This window comes from Geotrypetes seraphini, chromosome 2 (genome assembly GCF_902459505.1).
Source record: "Geotrypetes seraphini chromosome 2, aGeoSer1.1, whole genome shotgun sequence".
In the NCBI taxonomy this organism is placed as follows: Eukaryota; Metazoa; Chordata; class Amphibia; order Gymnophiona; family Dermophiidae; genus Geotrypetes; species Geotrypetes seraphini.
Genome location: NC_047085.1, coordinates 282,830,171 through 282,846,205, shown reverse-complemented (window position 1 = coordinate 282,846,205; position 16,035 = coordinate 282,830,171). Strand labels below are relative to the sequence as shown.

Sequence of the window (16,035 nt, the reverse complement as noted above, 5' to 3'; positions counted from 1 at the left end):
TCAGGAAAGGAATGGAAAACAAGATGAAAATGTTATAATGCCCTTGTATTGCTCTATGGTACAGCCATACCTCGAATACTATGTGCAATTCTGGACACCGTATCTCAAAAAGATATAGCGGAATTAGAAAAGATACAGAGATGGGCGACAAAAATGATAAAAGGGATGGGTTGACTTCCCTATGAGGCTAAAGAAGCTAGGGTTCTTCAGCTTGGAGAAGAGATGGCTCAGGAATGATATGATAGAGGTCTATAAAATAATGAGTGGAGTGGAAAGGGTAGATGTGAATCACTTGTTCACTCTTTCCAAAAATACAAGACTAGGGGACATTCGATGAAGCTAATAAATAGATTTAAAACAAACTGGAGAAAATATTTCTTCACACGTGTAATTAAACTCTGGAATTCATTGCCATAGAATGTGGTGAAATCAGTTAGCTTAACGGGGTTTTAAAAAGGTTTGGATAATTTCCATTATTGAGATAGCTTAGTGCCATTATTGAGATAGCTTGGTGAAATCCACTTATTCCTAAGATAAGCAGCATAGAATCTGTTTTGCTACTTGGGATCGAGCTAGGTACTTGGGACCTATATTGGCCACTGTTGGAAACTAATACTGGGCTTTATGGACCTTCGGTCTGACCCAATATGGCAATTCTTATTTCCTTGTTCCAAGTGACACCAGGTCTCTAGTGCAGCAGCCTTTCCCACTCTGCCTCCCACCCTCTTTCCTTGCTGTAAGGTAATGGTTGGGAAAGCAGGAGCCAAAGACAATAAATTCAAACTGGGTATTTCTAGCACCACAATTTTCCTCCAAGAAGTGTCTCTTTCTACTACTGTCCATTACTAGTCTGGAGAGTCAGCCCCTTGTTACAGAAGCTGCGGGGATTTGGAAAAATCAAAGTCCAATACTTCAGTAGAGCAGAACCCAAAGGGTCTCTATGACTAAAACAAGATCTGTGCATGGTAAGAGCAGTCGGTGACCAGAGGTATAATGTGACGTTAAGAAGGTAGCAGCCCATTCCATGTATGCATTAGTGTCACCTCTGAGACCCTGACAGCTGAGACACACCAATGAAAGTTAGCTTAACCTCCATCTTAAACATCCAATAAAAAACCTAAAACATTTTATAATTGAATCTCTGAAAGCCTGTCCCTTTAGAAGAGGTAACATTACTGCCCTGTGATGAGATTGTGGCTCCAGGTCTCCTGCACTGGGGACTGTGGTCCCAGCCATGGCCTTACTTTAGCTCTGTTTGAGGACCCAGTTCAAGGCATTTCTCTTATCTGGAAAAGGGATAAAAGGTATTGCTTACACTCTCTTCTTCTGATAAACACATCACAGCATCTAACACTGAACTCAGAAAGCAGAGGTGAGCTGGGTAGAGAGGGAGCTCTATTTATAAATGACTTTTTACTTAGGTTCACAGTTTTCTGGAGTCATTAAAGGTCAGAAATACTACTTCTGAGTGAAACTTTAGGGTACCATAGAAGCACCACTTTCTCTGAAAACTCCTTCCCTTAGTTAATAGTACCACAATGGATTTACATATCTCCATGGTGTAGCAGGACGAGTCCATGAGGACGTTAACTGGTTTTACATTCAATATGGTTATATAGAAGCATTTTCTTGTGTTACAACAGAGAAGAGACACATGGCACTCTTTCCATAGTTTCCCAATGTATCCCAATGTATCCATATTACATTTTCATTTGTAATCATTGATCTCCCATTCCTGATATTTAATGGTGCATCAGAAGACTGTTTCACTTTGAAGCTTTTTCCTCCTTTAGCTTAGTTACATATTTATGGCTTGCTGCCGTGTGTGGATCCTCTGATGTTGAACTAGCTGTGAATCATTGTTGAAACTTTTCTCACACTTCGTACATTTGAAAGGTCTTTGCCATTGATGTATCTTTTGATGTCGATGAAGATCAGAGTTGTTACTGAAGCCTTTCTCACACTCATTGCATTTATATGGTTTCTGCCCTGTGTGGATTCTTTGATGTCGAAGAAGATCCGAGTCATTACGGAAACTGCTTCTGCACTCTGTACATCTATACGGTCTTTCCCCAGTGTGAACTCTTTGATGGCGAAGAAGATGGGAGCCATCACGGAAACCCTTCTCACACACTGTGCATTTGTATGGTCTTTCCCCAGTATGGATTCTTTGATGACGGAGAAGATGTGCATCACGACGAAAACTTTTCTCACACTCAGAGCATTTATATGGTCTCTCACCACTATGAATTCTCTGGTGCTGAATTAAAGCAGATCTGTAACAGAAACTTTTCTCACAGACATTACATTTATGTGGTCTTTCACCTGTGTGGATTTTCTGATGCCGAATGAGGTGGAAGTCACGGCGAAAGCTTTTCTTACACTGAAGACAAGTATAAGGTCTCTCTGATGAGTGGATTTTCTGATGCTGAATGAGAAGAGACTTGTAAGAAAAGCTTTTTTTACACACAGTGCAAGTATGTGACCTTTCCTGGGGATTAATGTCTCCATATGTTTGCATTCCCTGAGGCTGCGGAAGGTTTGAGTCATAAGTGAGGCTTGTGCCACATTCTGCACTGTTGTGAAGATTCTCTTCCATAAACTGAGTAACATGTAAGCTTTCCTCACTCTTAGGATATATACATGGTCTCTTCCTGGTGTGAGTTTTCCGATGCCGTATAAGATGTGTGGTTTGACGAAACCTTCTCCCACATTCAGGACAAGGAAAGGGTCTTTCTCCTGTGTGGATTCTCTGGTGTTTTATAAGTCCTCCCTTGTCACCAAACCTTTTCTCACATGCACTACAATGAAATGGTCTCTGATGTCTATGGGTTCTCTGATGCACTATTAAGCTTTTCTTGTGACTATAGCTTTTCCCACACTCAGAACAAGAAAAGAGTCTCTCTGCTATGCGGGCTCTGTGCAGTATTATGAAGTCTTTCTTGAGACCATAACTTCTCTCATATTCAGCACTTATAGAGGGACTACCCCTATGGTGGTTTCTCCAGGGCCTTAGTGAATTTGAGAAACTGATCCATCTCCTCCAGTCTTTGAAGCTTTGGGGTCTCGCCCTTCCTAAACACATTCTCTGGTGTTTTAACAGATTTGTCTTCAGAAAGAACATTTTACCACAGTGAGTACATACAAATAGTTTTTTCCCCTGGTGGATTTTTTGATGTTCCATATATTGTGACTTGTGAGCAAAACCTTTCTCACACTGTGCACATTGAAAAGGTCTCTCCCCAGCATGAATTCTCTGATGCTGAACAAACTCTAAAGTGGAGGAGAAGCTTTCCTCACAGTCAGGACATTTATGTTGATCCTCTCTGAACATTAATGTGTCTATGTAAGAAATCTCTTCTTTGAATAATTTTGTATTTCCTGGAAAGATCATTTCACTTTTATTACTTGTGTATGGTGTCTCTGCTATCAGATCTGAAGCAATCTCTAAATTGGTTATCTCATCAGCAGCATGTGGATATAATCTCTCTTCTGTGTGAGGTCTTTCACTCTGTGGGAAGTTTACATCATCAATACGCATATATGGGTTCTCGCCACTGAAGGCTAATATGTTCTGTGAAAATTGTTTTTCACTCTCGGAATATATAAAGGGTTTCTCGTCTGTGTGGGTTTTCAGGTAATGTGGAAAATCTATTTCACTGTCCATAAACACATATGGTTCCTCCTCCCCCAGGAAGTACTCTTGGCCACCATTAAATGTATAGGAACTAGCTACCATTTCCATGAAAGCTTCCTCATTATATAAAGACTCATATAGTTTTTCTCTTATGTGAATTTTCTCATGTCGAATCCGATGATAGTTTTGACTAAAGTGTTTCCCACATTCAGTACATTTGTATGGTCTTTCCCCACTGTGTGTTCTCCGATGACGACCAAGATGCCAATACTGGCTAAAACTTTTGCCACACTGTTCACATTTATAGGGTTTCTCTCCAGTGTGCATTCTGCGATGTCGTATGAGATTTGAATCAGAGCAGAAGCTTTTTCCACATATAGAACATTGATACTGTCCCTCCCCAGTAGGAGTTTTTACATTCTCCAAGAATGTTCCTACGCTTTGAGGTGTCTGAGGTCTTGCTCCAGAAATCTGTGAGAAAGGTCTCTCACTATCAGAATTTATGTATGGTCTTTCTCCTGGATGAGTTGAACTGCTCTCTTGGAATATTTTCTCCCCATCAGCACACAAATATTGTTTTTCTTCTGTGGTTTCTGGGAACATTTGTACATTGTCAGGACACGTGTATAATGTGTCTTCTGTGATGCCTAGAAAGGATTTTTCACTGTTCTCATATGTGTATTGTCTTTCTCCTGTGTTTTCTAGAAAGGCCTTTTCACTGTCAAGATATAGATCAGGTTTTTCTTCTCTGTACTCTAGAAAAGGTTTCTCATTATCAGGGCATGGATACAGTATCTCTTCTGTGATTCTTAAAATGGATATCCCACTATCAGTATAGGGAAACAGTCTTTCTTCTGTGTTACTTGGAAAGAGTTTCTCACTATCAGTACACATGTATGTGCTCGTTCCTGTGTATTCTGAAAAGGATTTCTCAATCTCAATATAAGGATATGAGTTCTCCCCTGTACTCCCTGGAAACGGTAACTCACTATCACCAACTGTATATGGATTTTCTTCTCCATGCTCTGGGAAAAGTTTCTCTCTCTCAGGACGTCGATATGGTCTCTCTCCTGTGTACTCTGGGAAGGGTATATGACTGTGAGTCCATAGAAAAGGACTTTCTTCTATATTCCCTGGGAATAAACTTGGAAACTTAGAAACTTGGAAGGGTTTTTCACTATTGGCAAATGGATATAGTCTCCCTCCTGTGTTCCCTGAGAAGGATATCTCATTATTAGTCCCTGGATAATATATGTAACCTGTCTTGTTTGATAAGGTATTCTCACTGTCGGAACACTTATGAAGCTTCTTTCTTGTGTGAATTTGCTCATGTCGAAGCCGATGGTAGTCCTGGCTAAAGCCTTTTCCACATTCAGTACACTTGTATGGTCTTTCCCCGCTGTGAATTCTCTGATGTCGGACAAGATGCGAATCACAGCGGAAGCTTTTTCCGCATTCAGTGCATTTATAAATTCTTTCAATGCTATGGTGACGCTGGACAGCTGGATCTGAGTTGGAATCAAAACATTTTGTAATGTCTTTGTTTATAGAGAATTCCTCTCCTTCTAGGCAAGGACTTTGATGTATCATGTGACTGGTGTTAAGTGGGCTTCCCTCTCCACCATTAATGCACGTATGCCGTTTTTCCTTCATGTGGCTTTTCTGATGCCACAGAAGATGTGATTGGCGGAGGAAGCTTTTTCCACATTCACTGCAAGTATATCGTATTTTCACCATATGGATTTTCCGATGTTTAAAAAGCTGACATTTATAAGTGAAACTTTTCTCACATTCAGCACACTTGTAAGGTTTCTCTTTGCAGTGAGTACGCTGATGTCTGTGCAGGTTAGAAATATCACGGAAACTCTTCTCACACTCTGTGCATTTGTATGGCTTGTAATCAGAGTGGATAGTTAGATGTCGATAAAGATGCGAGTCGATTCTAAAAGATTTTCCACATTCAGCACATTTATATGGTCTTTCACCGGTATGAATTGTTTCATGTCGTGTAAGATGCGAGTACTGAGAGAAGCGTTTCTCACATACAGTACAGAAATATGGTCTCTCCTTGCTGTGGATCTTCTGATGCCTAAACAGATGTAGGTCACAGCTGAAGCTTTTTTCACACTGAGTACATATATAGGGTCTCTTCTTTGTCTGGGTTTTTTTGCTCTCACTCTCGTTATGTGAATTTGATTTCTCACTTTCATGACATGAATATGGTATCACTTCTGCGTTCTTTGAAAAAGCATTCACACTATCAGGACCTGTGTATAGTTTCTCTCCTGTCGTATCTCCAAGGGCACTTATGCTTGTCAGACTGCAGATATTCCCATTCCAGAGATGGGAGGTTTTGTCAGCACTTCCTGTGGAATTTCTTTGCTGTTTGTATGCACTTATGCTGTGTTCTCCATGTTCAATAGTGTAATAAACATCCCCTTCCTCATCTGATTTCTTCTCCAGATGGTCCAGATGTTTTGTGTCCTCTCCTTTGAAGGATTCGTCACCTGCTGGAAAGAATAGAGCAAATCAGACCACCTCACCCTGCTACTGTCTTTTGTTCTTGACTCCACTCCATGGGGAGTTTTCTCTGAAGACTTCCCATGGATGGAGCACAAGCAGAGACTGCATTTCTACAGGTGCTCTTTGCACACAGATCATATACCACATTATATTCATGTACACTTTAGAGACTTGTGTACTCCATTTTTTTCCTCTGAAATTCAGTTCCTAAGAAGGCAGAAAGAGTCAGAGACAGGAAGAACAGTGGCTGTGATTACAGCAATAGGCTGGGAATCACAGAAACCAGGGTTCAAATCCTGCTTCTATAGGCCCACATTATGTCACTTTCATTCCCTTTGCTGCAAATGTCTCTTTAAGACTATAAGCATTATAGAAAATGGACAAAATGCAGTTAAAAATGCATAATCTTATAACTTTGCTAAGTGGCATTGTTTTGGAGCTCCAGCACCATTCTGATTTGAATGTAGTAAAGTGTCAGAGCCCGACATAGAACCAAATTACTTCTTCTCGAACTCACCTCAAAGGCAAAGCATTATCTGAGCAAGGGCAAGCAAACAGTCCTACTGCAATTTGATATGTCCACAGCCTTTGACGCTGTGGACCACTCATTACTGCTCCTATGCCTGGACAAGCTAGGGGTACACAACCAAGTGAAAAAATGGTTCAATGAATTCTTGACCAAGAGAACTTACGAAGTAAGGAAAGGCCAAAGGAAATCACAACCATGGGAAGCGTTATGTGGTGTCCATCAAGGCTCCTTCCTCTCATCACCACTATTCAACGTATACGAGAGCCCTTGGCAGGATAAACCTTGACTACCCACGTCCACACCTACTCTTATACAAATGATCTCTACCTCTTATGTGTAGCAAAAGACACTTTCTCAGACACAATTCAGTACATTATCCCAGGACAAGCAGGCAGGTATTCTCACTAGTGGGTGATGTCATCCGACAGAGCCCCGATAAGGACGTCTCACAAGCATACTTGCTTGCAGAAACTCAGAAGTTTCGAGATGCCCGCACTGCGCATGCGCCAGTGCCTTCCTGCCCGATGGTCCGGGCGTGTCTCCTCAGTTCTTTTCTTTCCGCGGAGCTGAGAAGTTTACTTCAATTCTGCGCCAATTGAACCCGTTTTTTGCCTTCTTACTCGCTGCGGTTTTGAGTTTATTTTCTCTTTATCGTGTGCTTGTTTCATTTTGTTTCTTATTTTCAAAAAAAAAAAAAAAAAATTTCTTCCGGTACATCGACCGGGTCGGCCGCATGGCTCAGGCCCCGCTCCTTCGATCTCGCGGCGGAGCTTTTCCGGCCTATGTCCCGGCCAATTACCGGTTTTAAAAAGTGTAGCAAGTGCCAGCGTGCGATTTTGCTGACGGACCCGCATCGACGCTGCCTGCAGTGTCTTGGTCCAGAACATTTCCCGAAATCGTGCCGGCCTTGTTCCACTCTCACAGCACGTGCGTTCAAGCGTCGCTGTTTTTTGTGGGAGTCGATGTTTAAGATGGAAGCTGCTCAGGAACCTTCAGCTTCGACTTTGGCCAGTGCTTCCTCTGTTCCAGTGAAGCCTCCCGCCACTTCTGCGGCATCGAGTCTCCTGAAACCGGCTTCTTTTGTCCCAGCTTCGACTCCGCCTGCTGCACCGGTGCCTTCCTCCGTCTCCTCGGATCAGGTACCTCCTCCTCCCATTCCACCTGTGGTTCTAAAAGTGCCGAAGGCTTCCAAGCAAAAGCACTCAACCACGAAGGAGCGCGAAGACCGTGCAGGGGGCCCCACTTTAGGTGCGGCAACCTCCTTGTCGGCTTCGTTGCAGTCCCTTTTGAAGGCTCAGTTTGTCGAGCTCATGACCACCTTGGGACCCAAGTTGATTGCCACGATTCAGGGTGACCAGCCGGTTCCGCCTCCGGGGGGCGGACCGCCCCCTCCTCCTCCTCCTCGCCGTTCGCTCTCGCTACTCGGTGAGGAGGAGCGGCGCTTGGTGGCTGGTCCCTCGAGGCGGGCCTCTTTTAGTGACATGCCCCCTTTAGAGCCCATTACGCCCCCTGATGAAGAGGTGTGGAATCCCTCTTCGGGTAATCGAAGCCCTGGGCATCGCAAACAACAGGAGTAGTTCTTCCGCACTCCTTATCAGGCCTGGACTGCGTCTCGAGAGGCGTCGAATCTTCCACCTCTACGCTCTACGGCCTCGAGTCCCATCTACTCGTTGGAGGCTTCAGGGGACCATTCTAAACATCGCCGCTCTAGATCCCCTTCCAGGCACCGGGAGGGGCATCGATCCAGGCATTCTTCGAGGCACTCTTCTCGACACTCTACGGTCTCGCCGCAGAAGAAGCTGCCTCGTATGGGGTATTCCTTGTCGGATATGTCTCCTCCTCCGGGACCGGAGTTCGAGGATCCCTGTGTTTCATATTCGCCCTGTCGATCCCAGGTCTCTGTGGATCCCGAGGCCTCGACTTCATCCAGTCCGTCTCGTCGGCCTGTGCTGGCAGACCAGTTATCCTTTTCGTCTTTCCTCCAGCAGATGGCGGATGACCTGGACATTACCTTGGACTCCGGTTCTCGGTACTCCAAGGAATACCTCGACACTATGCATTTGCCTCATCCTCCTGCTGAGTCTCTTCGTCTGCCTCTCCACAAGCTCCTCGACCAAACGTTTATGAGGTGTTTTGAAACGCCGTACTCTATTCCTGCTGTTCCTGGCAAGTTGGATGCTCGGTACCGCACTGTTCATTACAAGGGATTCAAGGGCTCTCAACTCTCTCATCAATCCCTACTGGTCGAATCCTCCCTCAAGAGGTCTCATCCGTCTCAGGTGTATGCCTCGGTGCCTCCGGGACGCGAGGGCAGGACCATGGATAAGTTTGGGAGGCGCATATATCAGAACTCGATGATGGCTTCCAGAGTTCTCAACTATACTTTTCATTTTGCCACTTATTTGGAGTTCTTCCTGCCTGTGCTTCGGAAGTTTACACCCTACATCGAGTCTCAGGCCCGCTTCGAATTTGAGGAAGTGGTTTACTCGCTGTCCCAGCTTCGCCTACAGTTGATGCAATCCTCCTATGAAGCCTTCGAGCTTTCGGCACGAGCTGCCGCCTGTTCTGTGGCTATGCGTTGCTTGGCATGGCTTCGGACCATTGACATGGACCCGAACCTCCAGGACAGACTTGCCAACGTTCCTTGTGCAGGGGCGGATTTGTTTGATGAGTCCATCGAGACCGTGACGAAGAAACTGTCTGACCATGAAAAATCTTTTCAGTCCATTCTTCGGCCCAAGCCTAAGCCACAACAGTCTCGACCTTCTAGGCCGCCCTTGATCTATCAGCGGCGTTATACTCCAAGGCAGGCTCCGGCTGCGAGACAACCAGCAAAGAGACAGCCTCCTCAGAAGGCTCAACAAAAACCTCAGCCTTCTACTGTTCCCAAGGCTCCTCAGCCTTTTTGACTCTCTCTCAGGGAGCGTAACCAACCTCGTTCTGCCTTCCCCTGTTTTTCCCATTAGGGGTCGCCTACATCATTTTTATCATCGATGGGCGGCTATCACCACCGACCTCTGGGTCCTTACTATCGTAAGGGAAGGGTACTCTCTTCAATTTCATCGGGTCCCTCCGGACCACCCTCCAAGAGAGTATCCTTCCAACTTGACACAGACCGCCCTTCTTCTTCAGGAAGCTCAGGCTTTGCTTCGGCTCCAGGCCATCGAGCCGGTCCCTGTGGAACAACACAACCGGAGGTTTTACTCCCGGTACTTCCTTGTTCCGAAGAAGACGGGCGACCTGCGGCCCATTCTGGACCTCAGGGTCCTCAACAAGTTCCTGGTCAAGGAGAGGTTTCGCATGCTGACCCTTGCTTCTCTCTACCCCCTCCTCGAGCAGAACGACTGGTTATGCTCTCTGGATTTCAAGGAGGCCTACACTCACATTCCCATTCATCCGGCCTCTCGCAAGTTCCTCAGATTTCGGGTGGGACATCTACATCTGCAGTATCGAGTGCTTCCATTTGGCCTGTCCTCGTCTCCCAGAGTCTTCACGAAGTGTCTGGTGGTAGTGGCCGCTGCACTCCGGAACCAGGGCCTTCAGGTATTTCCCTACCTCGACGACTGGCTCATCAAGGCCCTCTCAGCTCCGGGAGTCATTTTGGCGACCCTGTCCACGATTCGGTTCCTGCAGAGTTTGGGCTTCGAGATCAACTTCCCCAAATCTCATCTACAGCCTACCCAGTCTCTCCCCTTCATCGGGGCGGTGCTGGATACCATTCAGCTCAGAGCATTCCTTCCTCCTCAGCGCCTGGATGCTCTTCTTTATCTCTGCCAGTCAGTGTCTTCTCGCCAGTCCATCTCAGCGAGACACATGATGGTGCTCCTGGGCCACATGGCCTCTACAGTTCATGTGACTCCTTTTGCCAGACTTCACCTCAGAATTCCTCAGTGGACCCTGGCTTCTCAATGGACACAGGTGTCGGATCCTTTGACTCGTCACATCATTGTCACTCCTGCTCTTCAGCAGTCTCTACTTTAGTGGATGACCTCTTCGAATCTCTCCAGAGGTTTGCTGTTTCACACTCCTCCCCACCAAAAGGTTCTCTCAACAGATTCCTCGACCTATGCATGGGGGGCTCATCTGGATGGGCTTCACACTCAGGGATTCTGGACCAGTGCGGACCGACTCCATCAAATCAATCTTCTGGAGCTCAGAGCCATCTTCAATGCTCTTCAAGCCTTTCAACATCTGCTTCACGACATGGTGGTCCTCATTCGCACAGACAATCAGGTCGCCATGTATTATGTCAACAAGCAGGGGGGCACGGGCTCGGCCTCCCTCTGCGAGGAAGCTCTCAGAGTCTGGGATTGGGCGATTCGCCACAACGCCTTCCTCAAAGCTGTCTACATTCAGGGGAAGGACAATGTCTTGGCGGACAACTTAAGTCGTCTCCTCCAGCCTCACGAATGGACCCTCCATTCCAAACCCCTTCATCAGATCTTCTCTCAGTGGGGGACACCTCAGATAGACCTCTTTCTGCTCCCCACAACTTCAAACTGCCTCAATTCTGCTCCAGGATCTACATTCCTCATCGTCTCGAGGCAGATGCCTTTCTGCTGGATTGGGGGAATCGTTTTCTGTATGCGTTTCCTCCATTTCCACTCATTCAAAAGACTCTGGTCAAATTGAAATCCGACCATGCCACCATGATTCTGATAGCTCCTCGGTGGCCCAGACAACCTTGGTACTCCCTTCTACTTCAACTCAGCAGCAGGGAGCCATTCCTTCTGCCAGTGTTTCCTTCGCTGCTTACTCAGCATCAGGGATCTCTACTTCATCCCAACCTGCAGTCTCTCCACCTGACAGCTTGGTTCGTCTCAACGTAACTCCTCACCAGTTTTCCCAGGTGGTGAGGGATGTATTGGAGGCTTCCCGGAAGCCTGCTACTCGACAATGCTACTCCCAAAAATGGACTAGATTTTCTTCCTGGTGTGTTTTTAATCGTAAGGAGCCTCAGCGAGCCTCTCTGTCTTCTGTATTGGACTATCTTCTATACCTGTCTCAATCTGGCCTCAAGTCTACATCTATACGAGTCCACCTGAGTGCTATTGCGGCTTTCCATCAGCCTCTGCAAGGGAAACCTCTGTCTGCTCATCCTGTGGTTTCCAGATTTATGAAAGGACTTTTCCATGTCAATCAATCCTCCTCTCAAACCTCCTCCAGTGGTTTGGGATCTCAACGTTGTCCTTTCTCAACTTATGAAACCTCCTTTTGAGCCTCTCAACAAGGCCCCGCTGAAGTTTCTCACTTGGAAAGTGGTTTTTCTGGTTGCCCTCACTTCTGCTCGCAGGGTCAGTGAGCTTCAGGCCTTAGTGGCGGATCCACCTTTCACAGTATTCCATCATGACAAGGTGGTCCTTTGCACTCATCCGAAATTCCTGCCTAAAGTGGTCACTGAATTTCATCTCAACCAATCCATTGTTCTTCCTGTGTTTTTTCCAAAGCCTCATTCTCATCCTGGAGAATCAGCTCTTCACACTCTGGACTGTAAACGTGCTTTGGCTTTCTACCTGGATCGCTCCAAGCCACACAGAACTGCTCCTCAACTTTTCGTCTCCTTTGATCCGAACAAGTTGGGACGACCTGTCTCGAAGCGTACCATCTCAAACTGGATGGCGACTTGCATCTCTTTCTGCTATGCCCAGGCTGGATTACCCCTTCCCTGTAAGGTCACAGCCCATAAGGTCAGAGCAATGGTGGCCTCTGTAGCCTTCCTCAGATCGACACCGATTGAGGAGATTTGTAAGGCTGCCACTTGGTCCTCGGTTCATACATTCACCTCTCATTATTGTCTGGATACTTTCTCCAGAAGGGATGGACAGTTTGGCCAAACAGTGTTACAAAATTTATTCTCCTAAGTTGCCAACTCTCCCACCATCCCATTGAGGTTAGCTTGGAGGTCACCCACTAGTGAGAATACCTGCCTGCTTGTCCTGGGATAAAGCAATGTTACTTACCGTAACAGTTGTTATCCAGGGACAGCAGGCAGCTATTCTCACCCACCCACCTCCCCTGGGTTGGCTTCTCTGCTAGCTACCTGAACTGAGGAGACACGCCCGGACCATCGGGCGGGAAGGCATTGGCGCATGCGCGGTGCGGGCATCTGAAAACTTCTGAGTTTCTGCAAGCAAGTATGCTTGTGAGACGTCCGTATCGGGGCTCTGTCGGAAGACATCACCCACTAGTGAGAATAGCTGCCTGCTGTCCCTGGATAACAACTGTTACGGTAAGTAACATTGCTTTACTACACTAATAGAAGACCTGAGCACGGATAAAGGCAACCAGAACCCATACAAAGGAGTTCACCCTTACTTCAGGAGAGAAAATAACTATAAGCAGATCTTCTAAAGTTCTTTGGAGTTATCCTTGACTCGGACCTAACTATGAGCTAAGGTCCATAGCAAACCTTCATCTCTAAACATACTTATACACTCTCTCATTATTTCTAGAATTGATTACTGTGATGTTCTCTATAAAGGTACAGCTCAGAAAGAATTAAGAAGACTACAAATAATACAAAATATGGCAATATAACTTCTAACAAAATAAAAAAAAATATGACCACGTAACCCCACTACTAATAAAATTTCACTGGCTACCTGTCTCTTACAGAATAATCTCCAAACAAAGACCTGCAAACAGCCAGAATTCATCCACAGATTGCTAATCCCATATACACCTTCAAGAACGTTAAGATCGCAAAATCAAAACCTTTTAGCAATACCTACACCACAACAAATAATCTATGACATTAGACAGCACTAGAGAATGACACGGGGAAAAAATCTGTCCCCGTCACCGCCCCGTCCCCTGCCCACCATCCTCTGCACCGCCCCGTCACCGCCGTTCCCTTCACCGCCCCGTCACCGCCATCCCTTTCACCGCCCCGTCACCGCCACTGCCATCCCATTCACCGCCCCGTCACCGTCCCCGCTGCATCCATATAAGCCTTAGTACTGTAATATTTAGCTTATTCCTTTCTTATAAATCAAAGTTCCTGCTGCTGAACTAGAGAAAGAGATGTTCAGCTGGCAGGGCTTTGTTTATAAATTTTTATCAACACAACTAATATACTATTTTATCCTAAAGCAAAAAATAAATAAATAAATGAATATAATTTTTTTTTCTACCTTTGTTGTCTGGTTTCTGCTTTCCACATCTTCTCATTCAATTCCTTCCATCCACTGTGTGTCTTCTCTCTGCATCTTCCATTTGCTGTTACTGTGCCTCTCCCTTCACCCCCCCCCAATTGGTCTAGCACCCATCTTCTTCCCTCCGCTTCCCCATAGTCGGGCATCTGTCTTCTTCCCACTCTGTCTTCCACATTTCCCTTCGGGGTCTGTTCCTCTTCACCCTCCTTCAATGTCTGTCCTATTCCTTTCCACCACCACCCTTCCCTCCCTCCTTTACCATCTGTTCCTTTATACTACCCTTCAGCTCCTCTCGCATGGTCTATCTATCTACCTTCCTCCCTCTTATTTTCAGGGCACGTTACAATGTAATTTGTGCAAGCCACTGGAGCCTGCGAGCTCGGTCACTGTCCCATCCCCACAAACTATCTCGCTTCTGTGCTCCTATTTTCTCTATTTCTAATATCTCCCCTATGTATCTGTCATTTCCCCCCCCCCTGTGTCCATATACCATCCCCATGGCATGTCCCCTTTATGTCTCTGTCCCTATGCCCCATGCACATAATTTCCCCTCTTTCTGTTACCTTCCTGTGTCCAGATTTCCCCTATCTTCCTCTTCCATACCAGTGTGTCTCTTCTTTTCAACCCCATCTAGCTTTTTTCCCTCTTTCTTCCCCCCCCCCTGCTTCTAGCATCTGGCTCACCTGCCTGTTCTTCCCTTTCTTTCCTGCTGTGGGTTTTTCTTTCCGTCTTTATCAACTTGGCCCAGAATCCTTTTCCCTTTCACTCCCTCCTTCCAGTTTGAGCCGGGAACACGGGCGATCGCACGGTCCTCACAGTCCCCACCCGCCTGCCCAATCGATCCTAGTGTTTAGCCAGCTCTCTCCCTTCTCCTCACCTTAGTTTGCAGGCTTTCTTTTTCGGCGACTTGCACGCTTTCCCAAAGAGCCGCGCACGCGCGGCTTCTCAGTGTTCAATCTTCTGCTCTGCTGCAACTTTCTGTTTCCGGTTGCGTCAGAGCAGAAGATCGAAACTGAGCAGCAGCGGGTGCGCGGCTCTCTGATAGCGTGCGGGTCGCTGAAAAAGAAAACCTACAAACTAAGGTGAGGAGAAGGGAGAGAGCTGGCTAAACACTAGGATCAATTGGGCAGGCGGGTGTGGGCTGCGGTGATCGCGCGATCCTTCATGCCTCACTGCGGGGACAAGACCATTCACCGCCCCACGGGGCGGTGAATGACCTTGTCCCCGTCGCCGCAGCGACTGCTAGTTTTCGTTCCCCGTTTCGGCGGGTCACCCGCGGCTAAATGCGGTGGCCGCGGGTAAACCGCCACCGTGTCATTCTCTAGACAGCACCACAATTATGGAATTCCATCCCCTCTTATCTCCGTGAAGAAACTTCTATGGATAAATGCATCCTTGAATAAGGAGGTCTTCAGGTTCGATTTAAATTTATCCATAGAAGTTTCTTTTCTTCTCCGTATCTCCTACACAAATGGAATTCTCCCCTTCCCTAATGTATTAACCTTAAATGTCTTTCTTTCCTATTTAAAATTGTAGTTCTACCCTTTAACCCCTTGTAATCAAAGCAATTAACATAAATAATGTTATGTCTGTCTGTCCGACCTATAAATGTTAATATTTGTTTTCCATATTTTATTATTGTACACCACGTAGAAGTTACTATAGGCAGTATAACAAATTTTAATAAAACTTGAAACTTGAGAGATCAAGTCAGCTTGCTGTTCAAGAAGTTCTTCTTCCACCTAAGGCAGCTCAACTCCATTAGATCAGCCTCAAGAACAACTAACCTCAGGATGGTGGCACAAGCGGTCCTCCTCCCTTACCTTGACTACTGCAACTCCCTCTACTGCTGCACTGCTAAGAAAGACCTCAAGAGAATACAATTGTTCCAAAACACAGCAGCAAGGCTAATCTTACACAAGACCAAATATGAGAAGGCAACACCTCTACTTAAGAAACTACACTGTCTGTCAGTCAGAAGCAGGATCCAATTCAAAGCTGCATGCACAAGGCCATATATGGAGAAAACGTGGCTGGACTCACATCCGCCATTCAAGTCACACAATCCTTCAACAACTCGATAACAATCTAACGCTGGAAATTACCACTCCCCTCTACCCGCCAGGTTTGAAGGAAGGCTCTCTTCGAGACCACCTTTGAGTTCCAGGGCCCCAGAATCTGGAACAGCCTCC

General features: G+C 46.1%; 1 protein-coding gene across 6 annotated transcripts in view; it reads right to left on the bottom strand.

Moving 5' to 3' along the window:
* Positions 1-540: 540 nt before the first annotated feature.
* Positions 541-16,035, bottom strand: part of LOC117353608 (zinc finger protein 208-like) — a 168,285-nt gene continuing 152,790 nt past the window's right edge. For 5 of the 6 annotated variants that reach the window (XM_033929759.1, XM_033929760.1, XM_033929758.1 and 2 more), the window contains one exon: positions 541-6,147. In XM_033929759.1, coding sequence (XP_033785650.1) covers positions 1,799-6,147 — 4,349 coding nt within the window. In that variant the 3' untranslated portion in view covers positions 541-1,798. The remainder of the gene's footprint in view (positions 6,148-16,035) is intronic. The other variant, XM_033929757.1, reaches the window with a different exon arrangement.